The 14,056-nt window shown below is 39.6% G+C and overlaps 1 protein-coding gene across 2 annotated transcripts in view; it reads left to right on the top strand.

The window, feature by feature from the left end:
- Window positions 1-9,485, top strand: part of LOC105491838 (adenylate kinase 3) — a 31,120-nt gene extending 21,635 nt beyond the window's left edge. For both annotated transcript variants that reach the window (XM_071077757.1, XM_071077758.1), the window contains exons 3-5: window positions 1,669-1,841; window positions 2,442-2,560; window positions 7,553-9,485. In XM_071077757.1, coding sequence (XP_070933858.1) covers window positions 1,669-1,841; window positions 2,442-2,560; window positions 7,553-7,673 — 413 coding nt within the window. In that variant the 3' untranslated portion in view covers window positions 7,674-9,485. The remainder of the gene's footprint in view (window positions 1-1,668; window positions 1,842-2,441; window positions 2,561-7,552) is intronic.
- The last annotated feature ends 4,571 nt before the right edge of the window (window positions 9,486-14,056 follow it).

Genomic DNA, 14,056 nt, shown 5'->3' with positions numbered 1-14,056 from the left:
CCAGGCTGGAGTACAGCAGTGTCATCATGGCTTATTGCAGCCTTGATCTCCTGAGCTCAGGCGATCCTCCTGCCTCAGCCTTCTGAGTAGCTGGGACCACAGGCATGTGCCACTATGCCCTGCTAATTTTGTTGATGTTTTTATTTATAGAGAAGGGGTCTTGCTATGTTGCCCAGGCTGGTCTCAAACTCCTGGGCTCAAGGAATCCTCCTGCCTTAGCCTCTCAAAGTGCTGGTATTACAGGTGTGAGCCACCATGCCTGGCCTAACTTTTGTCATTTTTGAAAATATATTATTTTGGCTGGGCGCGGTGGCTCAAGCCTGTAATCCCAGCACTTTGGGAGGCCGAGACGGGTGGATCACGAGGTCAGGAGATCGAGACCATCCTGGCTAACATGGTGAAACCCCGTCTCTACTAAAAAATACAAAAAAACTAGCTGGGCGAGGTGGCGGGCGCCTGTAGTCCCAGCTACGTGGGAGGCTGAGGCAGGAGAATGGCATAAACCTGGGAGGCGGAGCTTGCAGTGAGCTGAGATCCGGCCACTGCACTCCAGCCTGGGCGACAGAGCAAGACTCTGTCTCAAAAAAAAAAAAAAAAAGAAAATATATTATTTCTACTAATTTTAATTTTTTTTCTGGTATTCTGGACAAAATGTCCTTAGTAACAACATTGCAAAGTCAAAAGTTTGTGATCAAAGTATTATTTTAAATTCCCTAATATGTTTGGGTGTATTTCTGAATTCACTCATCAGGTACATTTGCCTGTCTATTTTTGAACTACATTGTTTAGCTATGTAACACATCTGCTTATCTGTTAGGGTTTTGACCTTTTGCATTAATAGTGTTTCTTTAGCTGGACTTTAGTTTCATTTTGTCGTATTTCAGAAATAGCCTCTGGAGTGTTTGTTTGTTTGTTTGTTTGTTTTTGAGAAGGAGTCTCGCTCTGTCACCCAGGCAGAGTGCAATGGTGCGATCTTGGTTCACTGCAACCTCCCCTCCCGGGTTCAAGCGATTCTCCCACCTCAGCCTCCCAACTAGTTGGGATTACAGGCACCTGCCATCATGCACGGCTAATTTTTGTATTTTTTTAGAGATGGGATTTCACCATGTTGGCTAGGCTGGTCTTGAACTCCTGACCTCAGGTGATCCGCCCTCCTTGGCCTCCCAAAATACTGGGATTACAGGCGTGAGCCACTGCACCTGGCCAGCCTCTGGAATTTGAGTGAAGATCATGAGTTCAGTTTGAGTTTAAAGGCAGGAAAAGTCCTGTGTCCCAGTTAGAGGTAGCAGGCAGGAGGAATTCTTTGTTATTTGGGTGAGGGTCAGCCTTTTGTTCTATTCAGGCCTTAAAATTGATTAGATAAGGCCCACCCATATTAGGAAGGGCAATATACTTTATCAGTCTGCCTATTTACATGATAATTTCATAGTAAGAGCAGCCTGACAGATATACCCAGAATAATATTTGCCAAATATCTGGGCACTCATGCCCTCGTCAAGTTGACAGGTCACCATCACAGTTGCACTGCAGCTGTGATCAGCCTGCCTGGTGAGCCTCATTCCTTTTGTTCAGATTGTCCAACATTAATGCTTTTTCTTTCTTCTGTCTCCACCTCCCCCTCCATCTATACTTCCTTTCTTTTTTCTTTTTCTTTTTTACTTTATAAAGGTTTTCCAAGGACCCTTGCACAGGCAGAAGCCCTAGACAGAGCTTATCAAATCGACACAGTGATTAACCTGAATGTGCCCTTTGAGGTCATTAAACAACGCCTTACTGCTCGCTGGATTCATCCCGCCAGTGGCCGAGTCTACAACATTGAATTCAACCCTCCCAAAACTGTGGTGAGTAGTTGTTGTGGCACTGTCATATAGCATACTGTCCCTGAGTCCTCTTGCCCTAACAGACATAAGTTTAGTGAACTTGGAAATCTTCTGCCAGACCAAAACTCCCGAGGGTATATTCTCAGGTTACTTGGTATCGTTGACTGATATAGTCCACTGAGCTTGGTGCTAAAGGTGCCCCAGGAGCAACAGGGGTTTGTTACTCATTCAAAAACATTTGTTGATTTCCTACTCTGCCAAGGAGTGTGTTAGGAGTTGGGCTGATAGAGATTCATAACACCTTGGTTTATTTAGTACTTGCAGTTAAAATTCCCAGTTTATAGCTGAATCTTTTTGTATATATACGAACTTACTTAGAGGCTGCTTAGAAAACCTTTTACTCTAAGGCTAAAGTGACTGATAACTGTGGAAATGATACTGGCGTCCCCTGTTTCTGTTGCGATGATCTCTCTTGAGGTTAAATTCCATTTACTTAAAAGTTAGCACATTTTTGTGCTTGGTACTTGCACAGCGATGTTTGTTTAAAAATAATTGAACTGCTTATGAAAATATCCTTCAGAAATATGATATCTGATACTAGTCTCTTCTAATCCTGTTTAGGGCATTGATGACCTGACTGGGGAGCCTCTCATTCAGCGTGAGGATGATAAACCAGAGACGGTTATCAAGAGACTAAAGGCTTATGAAGACCAAACAAAGCCAGTCCTGGAATATTACCAGTGAGTTTTTGCTTTTCAGAACTTCTCTTGCATAGTGGTGCACTAAGTCTAGTTTTGATTTTCCTTCCTCTACAGCTGAAATGCTAAAATGCCAAAAGGCCCAGTTCACATGGGCTTAAATAATAAAGGAAATACATTAACTTGTGTAACAGAAGTCCAGAAGGTAAGTTGGGCTTCAGTCACACCTGGGTTTGATCAGTGTAGCCATTCTCTTGGTTTTGCCTTCCTGTGTGTATTGGCTTTGTCCTTAGGCTTCCTGCATGGTAGCAGACATTTGCAGGAACAGCCAGGGCTTCCTTTTCTATGAAGGGCTGAGGGGTAACCTTTCCTCCAGTGAATAGAAGCCCAGAGCACCACTCAGATGGAGCCAACTTGAACTGCAGTCAGGGAATGCCTGGCACTTACTGTTACAGGCTTGGGTTACTGCCCACTGCAGAACCAGTCATTGGGGTGGGAATGATTACACTCATTACACTGACCAGTCCACATCTAGAGTTGGTAGTGCGACAGTCTCACCCAAACTCTGCTATGTGCAGATGTTCCGCAATTTACAATGAAATTACGTCCTGATAAATCCATTGTAATTTGAAAATACCAAGCACCATAACTTAGCCTGCCTTAAACGTGCTCAGAACACTTAGATTAGCCTACAGTTGGGCGAAATCATCTAACACAAAGCCTGTTTTGTAATAAAGTGTTGAATATCTCACATAATTTGCTGAATATTGTACTGAAATTGAAAAGCAGAATGATCGTACAGGTGCTCGAGGTACAATTTCTACTGAATGCATGTTGCTTTCGCACCATCATAAAACTGAAAAACCCTGCATTGAATCATTGTAAGCTGGGGATCGTCGGTAGCAGAGGGAGGGCTGGAATGAATGCTGGGAAGGCAAACCTAATATTGCCCACCACATTTGCCAATACAGGATGCTATGGTGTGGAAGAATGTCAGATGGCGGCTAATCCCTCTGACTCTGTAATTGGCTAGCAGTCTTTAAAAGCTTACATTTTAACATTGTTTTGTCTGCAACACATACAGGAACTGTACTGAATGAGTATTTGACTTAGGCTAAGAAATAGTCCAGTTTTCTTACTGAGCCTTCCCACTTCTTACAGAGGATTTACTGCCTCCCCTTTCATTTGTGTACTTACTGAATACTGATCCTGATCAGGGCAGAACAGTATCATGGGCAGAACACAGACTCTGAAGCCAGAATACCTAAGTTCAAGTCCCAGCTCACCATCTTCACCTTCACCTTCTGCTTAACCTCTGCCTGTTTTTTCCTCTATAAATTGGGGAAGAGAATAAAGGGTTAAAAGATTAATATGGGTAACTTTCTGTGACACATAGAAAGCACTATAGAAATGTTAGCTATTATTATTGTTGTTGTAATAGGGCACGTATGCAGTAAAAATCTGAAGCAACCATTTCCAAACATTTATTTATTTATTTATTTATTTATTTATTTATTTATTTATTTATTTTAGAGACAGAGTCTCACTCTGTCACCCAGGCTGGAGTGCAGTGGTTCTATCATAGTTCACTGCAGCCTTGAACTCCTGGGCTCCAGCAATTCTCCTGTCTCAGCCTCCCAAGTAGCCAGGACTACAGGCCCGTGCCACCACACCTGGCCAATTAAAAAAATTTTTTTTTAGAGATGGGCCTCTTGCCATGTTGCACGGGCTAGTCTCAAACTCCTGGCTTCAAGCAACCCTCGTGCCTCGGCCTCCCAAAGCATTGGGATTACAGGTATAAGCCACCATGCCTGACCTTTCAAACCATCTTAATTGTTTCTGGAGCATAAAATTACGTTGGCAAACCACTTTTTATAGTAACTGTTACTATAATTTTGTCATTTGTTTAATGAGACTGGTTCTGAAAATTACCATCTCTTTTGCCCTAGGCAAGCTATTTAACCTCCATGCTGCAAATCCCTTATTTGTAAAGTCAGGCAATATTAAATAGCATCTGCTTTACAGGGTTGTTAAAGGAATTAAGTGAGAGATCCTGGGAAGTCCTACAACAGCCCTGGTGTCTATTAAATCATTCATTGTCAGCAATTATTGTTTACTCTCTTGACACTGTGATAGGCCCTTGGTCCACATGGACAATTAGATCCAGTCCCTGTCAGGCTCCAAGAAACTATGTATGTGGGTGAGGTGGGGAGCTGGGTAAACAGTATTTATCATACAATGTGATATGTGCTTATATTAACTAAGAACCTAATTCACACCAGCTTAAGCAAAAGGGGAATTTATTGGTAATATAACTAAAAAGTCACAGATAGATGGATGGGTCCAGGTGTTCAAAAACACCTATCATCAGGCCTCAGTCACTCAGCTCCATTGTTCTGTGTTGGCTTCAGTCCCAGGTGTGCCGTCCCTGTGTAGCAGCCCCTCAGCTTTCCAGTTTACCTCCTACTAGTCAGAAACCCCAGCAGCAAAGAGCCTCTTTTGCCAGCAAAAGTCTTGGGGTTGGCATCGATTAGCTCTGATCATGTCCATCCTTGAAGATGGGGAGTGGCGACAGACTCTCCTGAACCTCGTCAACTGAGTTTGATGGAGAGGTTGTTTCCCAAAAGTAACCAGAGGAAGGGAGAATGCATTGTTGCTGGGCAGATAGCACCACCACTGCAAGGCTATGAATAGAGAATCCCCCAATGCAGTGAAGTACCAGGGGTTGTTGGGATTTGTTCTGTCAAAATATCAAAATATGGGAAGGGGCCTGGGACGGTGGCTCATGCCTATAATCCCAGCACTTTGGGAGGCTAAGGCAAGAGGATCGAAGAGGCGGGAATTCAAGATCAACCTGGGCAACGTGGTGAAACTCTGTCTCTACAAAACATAAAAAAACAAAAATTAGCCAGGCATGGTGGCACACGCCTATAGTCCCAGCTACTGGGGAGTCTGAGGTAAGAGGATTGCTTGGACCCAGCAGGTCGAGACTGCAGTGATCTCTGATTGCACCACTGCAGTCCAGAGTGCAGGTGTCAGAGTGAGACCCTGTCTCAAAAAAAAAAGGTAGGAAGGGCAGTCGAGGAAGGCTGCGAAGATGAAGTGAATGATGCGGGTCCTTATCTTAGGAGATATCTGAGAAGTCTTTCTAGGCTGCTTCTGGCTTTTGCTGCCTCTTGCTGTTAATTCAAGCTTTTGCTTTTGCTTTCTCTCTCTCTCTCTCTCTCTCTCTCTCTCTCTCTTTCTTTTTTGAGACAGAGTCTCACTCTGTCAGGCTAGAGTGCAGTGGTGCCCTCTCAGTTCACTGCAGCCTCTGCATCCCAGGTTCAAGAGATTCTCGTGCCTCAGCCTCCCCAGTAGCTAGGACTACAGGCACGTGCCACCATGCGCAGCTAATTTTTGTATTTTTAGTAGAGACGGGGTTTTGCCATGTTGGCCAGGCTGGTCTTGAACTCCTGACCTCAAGTGATCCACCCTCCTTGGCCTTCCAAAGTGCTAGGATTACAGACGTGAGCCACCACACCTGGCCTAATTCAAGCTTTTCATTCTCAGCTCCCACACATAGAACTAGGGTGAGACTTAACTAAAAACTGAAAGTTTATTTGCAAGAATGTTAGTAATAGCATTGTTATTTAAAAATGCTGATGGTTGTATTGTTGGTTGTTTTAGAAAAAACTCGTAGCTGTGGGACATTGTAATTGGTCTATGTTTACAAACAACACGATGCCCTTACTCTTTGGAGGACCAGTTGTTGAAGCTGGTTCCATTTTATTACACAGAAATTAAAATGACAAATGTTCACCCACGATTTAGGATCAAATAGGTGCCTGCAATTGTGCCCTCAGTAATTAACCCACTTGTGACACTGGTTTGATTTTTAAAGTGGCTCTTCAAGAGGCTTACAACAGTTAAGAAGCTTGCTTCCTTGAAAGCTGTACCAGGTGCCAGTGAATTTAGAAGCAGGGGGGTTTCTCATACCCTAAGAATGCTGTATTTGCATAATTTCCCTCCTTAGCAGATGTTTCTTACCAAGAAAACAGTGGGTGATATTTAAGTTAACTGTGGCAAATTTTATGAGGTATCAAGAAGGAATACTTTTGTCCTTAGTGAAACCCCTGAAAACCTAGTAAGAAGGGCTGCAAAGGTATGAGGGATCCTGTTTTCATAAAGTAATAAGCCAGAGTTCTTAGGTTGCCCTTTTGCAGCCTTTAAACCAGTGTGTATATGTGTAGGTGTACACATGGGCTAGACGAGGGGTGTTAGCAAGAGGAATGCCAGAATCTCTGGAGGGAATCTGTGTGGCCTGAAAAGCAACCCCAGGATTCTGATTCTCACTCCTCACCATATTATCCACAGGAAACTGGAGTAAATAAAATAGACTTTGGCTGCTGGTCTAGTGACAAGCTAGACAAATCTGCCTGTGGAGAAATGAAGACAGTCAATAGGAAACCCAGTAAAACCAACACCTTTTATTCCCCTTTCTGTTAAAATTCAGAAGAGTGGAGTAGACGAAAAAATAAACGTTGGCCTAGGCAAAAAGGAAAGATACTCAAGTATTAGAAAGTAGCTTTTGCAAAGGAGTTAAGTAGAAAAAAAAAGCTGACGGGTGTTCTGGTATCTTAACAGGTTCTGTTTGGAAATGTACTACCAACTTGGTGATTTGGGCTAAGTTACATTACAAAGAGATGTTTTTAACAGTAAAATAAGAAAATTTGAGCTTTGGAAAGGATTAAACAAACTATTATATGTAAAGCATGTAGCACAGCCTTTGACACACAGTGCATGCTCAATAAATAAAATAAATGATAGGTGCTGTTATTTTTTTAAGCACCCATTTATGTAAGCCAGAGAGCACAACTGAAACTAAAATCTAAATTTTCCAATGCCTGGCCAAGTGCCTTTGTCTCCTGATTACACAAACCCATACTTACCAAGACTCCTAAATCTACATTATCATCGTTTACAGAAAAGCTTTGAAAGAGCTTATTAGGAAGACTCAGACCTGTGTTTGTTTGTTTTTTGTTTCATCTTTAGGAAAAAAGGAGTGTTGGAAACATTCTCCGGAACAGAAACTAATAAGATTTGGCCCTATGTGTATGCTTTCCTACAAACTAAAGTTCCACAAACAAGCCAGAAAGCTTCAGTTACTCCATGAGGAGAAATGTGTGTAACTATTAATAGTAAGATGGGCAAACCTCCTAGTCCTTCCATTTAGAAGCTGCTTTTCCTAAGACTTCCAGTATGTATGAATTCTTTGAAAATTATATTACTTTTATTTCTATTGATTTTATTCTGGATACTAAGGATGTGCCAAATGAGTCGGATACTAAGATTCATCCTTTGAAGTCATCTGGTGTTTTATGCAGTTATCCTCAAAAACATCAGCGATGTCTGAACTTTTCAAACATCTGTTAGAGCAAAATTGAAAGAGCATTTGGTAGTAGTCTTTTTGTTCAGTTAACAAGTGGTTGATAAAGTTTCCATATTTTTCTGGAAAAGTTTTAAAAAAGTTACATGTCATTTGGAGAAAATATATAGTCAGAAATTTTTGCATAGATTGATGCCAAAAAAAGACATTTCTAGCATTGTGGAACATGGTGAGACACTATATAAAATTTCAGAAAGAAAGCAACTGGATTTACAGATTTATTGTGAGACACAAATTCACTGCTGCCTTTACACTAAGAAATGTATATGTTAACCATATATGCTGTATTTATTTTGTTAAGCATACTTTTAGTTTACTCAGAATTTTCAATTTGCTATAAAAATGTATCAATTAGCATATAGAAAAATATTACTTTAAGATGACTTGTTTCCTTTGAAAATACATATGTACTGAGGGTTATGATTTATGTCAGAAATTGACATAAGTGCTTTTACAAGCACCAAAGTTGAATGAATTTTCAACAAAATGTAATTCAAGTCTATGTTTTCAGATGTGACTCAGGTTAAGAAATGTGTTTTAGGATCTACTTGCTGGTTTTTCTTTTTGATCCAAATGTATGATCTGCCCTGATAAATAACAAGTTATAGTACCATCTCCCCCGCCAAAAAAAAAAGAAAGAAAAGAAGAAAGAGAAAACCTGTGGCACTATGTAAATAAAGTAAGCATACTTTGTCGTTAGTGAATAGATGAGGCATGCCTGGGAAATGCTCCCTTGGCATAAATAGCAATCAATCATAATTAGTAAACAAGTGTACCAATAAAAAGAATTTACATGATAGGTTAACAAGGACCAGGAAAGTAAGTGAGTTTCCTGAAGGAGTTCTTTGTTCCTGATCAAATAAATCTGTACCTGTTAGCATTCACTGCCACCATATTTTAAGGAGAAAGAACTCTATTGGCGTCATCTGAGCAGCCATTTAAAAATTGGAATCTGAAGGATGGTTGCTGATGTACTGTGTGGTCTGGTAGAAGTGGGGAAATATGAGAGGTGGAGGAAAAATTTGATTATGTCTTCCATGGCATATTTACTCTTACTTTACTTGATGCCAAGTCAAATGAAACAAGCCCTCTTACAAGCTGTTACTGCCTTTAAAAATCCGTTCCATTTTTTCCCCAGGTACTTAAAATACAAGTGCCAGTAAGTGGTTCTTATGTATTTTGGGGGAAATTTTTTATTTCCCTTTTCTTCTGATATTTAAAAAATTCATCAATCTTTCAAGATGAACCAAGGTTTTTTAAAAGAATTATAGTAAACACTTCATTCTTTATAAAACTTTCTATAATGCCTTATTTGAATGTTAATCTTAGGTGCTTTCTAAAAACTGTTGTGAAATACCAAACTTCTGGATTATCACTAGGTTATCGGCATACATCAGTCTTTATCAGAATAAAATGAAATGTCGTAACTGTGGCTGTTGTGGTCCTTCGCAGGGCCTGCTCCATCCCACCTTCCTTTCTGCTGCCTGATGTCTCAATGGCTTCCGAATGACTGTTCTAATAAATGATCTTAAAACAGTCCATAGGCTGGTTTCGGTTTATGCAATACTTCATCTCCTGCTATGGTAGCCGTGCCTGCCTTCATAATACCCTTAGGGGATCTGGAAATCAAAGTGAGGAGTGGAAGAACATGACTATGAGAATTAAGACTATTTCCTGTGACCATTCCCTCCCCACCCCCAAAACAGCCCAAAGTTTGCACATACATTCATTACTTTAGGAATGAATATGACTGTAATACAACTTTTTCTTTATTTTTTTTAGACAGGGCCTCACTCCATTGCACAGACTGGAGTGCAGTGGCATAATTGGGTCACTGTAACCTTGAACTCCTGGGCTCAAGCGATTCTTCTACCTCAGCTTCCCAAGTAGCTGAAACTACAGGCGTGCACCACCATGCCTGGCTAATTTTATGTTTTGTAGAGATGGTGTCTCGATATGTTGCCCAGGCTCGTCTCCTGGCCTCAAACAATCTTCCCGATTCAGCTTCCCAAGTGCTGGGATTACAGGTGTAAGTCACTGCTCCCACCCAAAAAAATAATTCTGTAATGACTATCATTAAGATTTATGTACTACATGGAAATACATGTATGGAGCTGAATGCCATGGCTAGGAGAAACTATTATATTTTTGTTAAAAGCCAGTGAGAGGCTGGGTGAGGTGGCTCACACCTGTAATCCCAGCACTTTCAGAGGCCAAGGCGAGTGGATCATAAGGTCAGGAGATTGAGACCATCCTGGCCAACACAGTGAAACCCCATTTCTACTAAAAATACAGAAAAAAAAAAAAATTCGCCGGGCATGATGACAGGCGCCTGTAATCCCAGCTACTCGGGAGGCTGAGGCAGGAGAATGGCGTGAACCCAGGAAGTGGAGGTTGCAGTGAGCCGAGATGCCACTGCACTCCAGCCTGGGCTACAGAGGGAGACTCCGTCTCAAAAAAAAAAAAAAAAAAAAAGCCAGTGAGAACAGCACCTCAACCCACTTATAGAGTAAAAGTTATTTTGCTATACCTTTTGTAAGCAGAGTGTACCGTGGGAAATGCAAACTGGCAGTTGTTAACACCATCCAGAAATTTGTCAGTTCCATTTGAAATAATTTAAATACTGGCTCAAATTTCTAAACCCCACCCTGTGGCTATTTTCCCCCCAGCTATATATAATGGCATTCTAGCAAGATACTTTGGATCCTCATAACTTGTGACAAAACTGCCCTATACTAACAACAAATCATTGTAATTATAGATCTCAAATTATGTTAAATTGCTATACTTGCAACCAACAGCAAGAATTTATATTTTAGAATATGTTAAGTCTTCTCATTGACCAAAACAAACAAACAAACAAAAAACTTCAGACCCTGATAAATTGTAGAAATATCTTTCCTATCTTTGCAGTTAAAGATTTTCATCTTGAAAGTTACGGTTAAAAAAATTTTAAACAGTTAAAATAGTGTAGCTGTGCTTAAAGCTTCTGGTAAAAGCCAATATGCTTTGTAGAGCCCTTTTCCCCCTCCTGCTTTTTGTTTTTAGCTCACTAAATGATATAAACACTGAGTTTTTCCATATATAGCACTGAATAAACTGTCACGCCAAAGTGTCAATCAGTCCAGCACTGTGTCATCTTTTTCTAAAGGATTCCAAGTTAAATGTCTGATGTGTAAATAACATGAAGAATTATGCTGTTAACTATGTGAAAGATGTGGGAATTTTAAAAATCATTTTCTATATTTGGAGAAGATCAAACAAGTCTAATTCTTCAAAGCTTATGAGACTGGTTTCACTTCATATTAGATGGTAAACAATCGAGAATGAACTTATATTCACCCTTGTGTCCCCCTCCCCTGACCCCCTTGGCTCACACAGTAAGCAAATAATTTTCAGATAAATCAACTTCTCAGAGTTATGCAATTGTATATACATGTCCATGTCCATTACAGATGAGAAATGGGTGGATTTAAGGGTTTTGTTAAAAGTATGTTTGCTATAGTGGCAAAATTGAAATGGAAAGCCTAAGCTCAACCCAGACAAGTACCTCGGTTCTGTCCCACACCAATTTAAGAACTGAAATACATGACTGACTTAGAAAAGTAAACTGACATTTTGTTCTCCTCTGAAAATACCCCAAGGTTAACTTCAGGATCACCTTGCCTAAACCTACAATCAACTTTTTTCATCCTGTAAGAAAATCTACTTACTAAAACAGATTCATGTTCTTTGGGCAGCATGTTCATTCATTTTTTAGATGGAGTTTCACTCTGTTGCCAGGCTGGAGTGCAGTGGCGCCATCTTGGCTCACTGCAACCTTTGCCTCCCGAGGTTCAAGCAATTCTCCTGCCTCAGCCTCCCAAGTAACTGGGACTACAGCCACGTGCCACCATGCCCAGCTAATTTTTGTATTTTTGGTAGAGACGGCATTTCACCATGTTGGCCAGGATGGTCTCGATCTCTTGACCTCATGACCTGCCACCTCTGCCTCCCAAAGTGCTGAGATTACAGGTGTGAACTACCGCGCCCGGACGTTCATTCATTTTTAAAAGGGTAATATGATATGCCAGTCTGAAAGAAGAGGAGGACCTGGTTTTCCTAAAGAAAAGTTATAAGAGATTGTGAGCTCATTAGGCAAAATTTGAAAGAGTCCACTTAATGGTATACTTGGAAGAGAATGTTACCCATCTACCTAAGAGTAATAATTTCAAGTCAGTATTATCTTCACTACCACTGAAAAAATGACAGAGTTAACAGAGAATAAATGGACAGCTATTTGATTAAAAAATTTTTTTATTCAAATATTAATTTTATCAAATGAAACAAGAATCTTTGATGATATTTTGATGTAAAAAAAAAGTTTCATTCATGTGTTTGCACCTTCCATGGTTTAATTTGTTTAGGGTAAATTGTCCAACCTGAAATATAAATTATCCCTTTGCTTAGTATACTCTTTATTTCTTAAGAAACCAAAAAAAGGACATTTCATTTGATAGGATTTAGTTCAAGGATGTCAATTTACTGTTTCTAGTACTAAAGTACGGGTAACTATGTATGGTCTTTAAGTGCAAATTATGGCATCAGTCAATGGTTCCCAAAACAAACCAAATCACACCTACATACTCAAAACACAGTATTTTCTTTTGCAAGTAAAAATATATAAAACAAGTTTCAAAGAACGTCTTTTCAGTAATTCCCGTTTTAGAAACAAAACCCCTCAAGAATAGTTTACTCAGTTTGTTGATACTTTCTCTCCCGCCAGTCTTCAGTCATTAAATACCTCTAACTTAAAGAAGGCAAAATGAAATTCAAAACCATTTGAATGCTTACAGGCAAATCCTGGGAAAGAAGGGAAAATAATAATTCAAGTAACATTTCTGTGAAACTGGGAATATGGCTCCTGTGTCTGCCCATTCTCTCAATTTGGTAGAAAGGGAAAAATAAGAGCTTGCTTCAGAACAGAACAAAAAGAAAAAAATGTCTATGACTAGGTCATGGGTTAAAAAAAAAAAAGTACAGGCTGACAAACACTACTATGTAAATTAGTCAAACATTTTATTATAGAGTATATATTTATATCAAAAGCACAAAAAGACTTTTATTCTGAAAACCAGGAAGATTGTGATGTTACAGAAGAAGATTCAATAATTCCAGTCCATTTCTAGGGTACTAAGTGTCTGATCACCTCAGTTAAAACAAAATACAAATGAGGCCAAGGTCACAGGTCTGATCACCCTGAGTCCCTTAGCACTATTTGGTTTCTCAAGTTGAGACATGTATTCCCAGTCCCAGTTAGCCACCTTCCAAGTGTTTGCTATTAGTCTTAATGGGTACTTAGCCAAAGACTACACCCAAATATAACCAAAGCTCATGTCTAAGTCATAAGATTAATCCTTCAATAATAAGGATAGCATAATTAGCTTTGTTACCTAATTCTACATAAACTAAATCGTCAAATATCCTGGCATAATTGAAATGACTTACCGAGGAAATAGTAAAGCTTGGAAGCATTCTATGGTAACTGAGCTGAAAAACGGGAAATGCCAAATGTTGTAAATGCCGTCATTACCAATAAGGGTCACCAAATTCTCAGAAACAGGTAATTGGCAGCTCAAGGCAGTTAGCACTACAAGATTTCTCTTTAAAAAAAAAAAAAAACATCATTTTTAAGAGTCCTTTTTTAAAAGGCTACATCAAAAACCAAACCAAAAACAAACAAAAAAAATTAAAAAGGCTACATGAGTGAAACAATAACCACAAATTTAAAAATCAGATTATTATTCCTGTTTGTTCTTACGAGTCATTAGTATTCTTTTAAAACTTACTCCCTGAGAGATCCCAGACTATGTTAAGAAAGAGTGAGCTTGAAGTTATTCTTATTTTAAAGAGAAAATCTATATTAGCTCATCACTTTTGATATTACTATAACTCTTAAAGTCAGCAGGGTAAAATCAAATTCTAAGGAATATAGTTTTGAGAATCATTTGAGGGTAAATGTAATGTCTACATCAAATTTGTATTATAGTCAAGGATTTAACTGATGGTGCCGAAAGTCAAGTATTTAAGAGTTAAGACTTTTAAAAATCGTACCCCCCAACTTACTTAGT

The sequence above is a fragment of the Macaca nemestrina genome, chromosome 14 (genome assembly GCF_043159975.1).
Source record: "Macaca nemestrina isolate mMacNem1 chromosome 14, mMacNem.hap1, whole genome shotgun sequence".
Lineage (NCBI taxonomy): Eukaryota > Metazoa > Chordata > Mammalia > Primates > Cercopithecidae > Macaca > Macaca nemestrina.
This window is presented reverse-complemented; position numbering and strand designations above follow the sequence as displayed.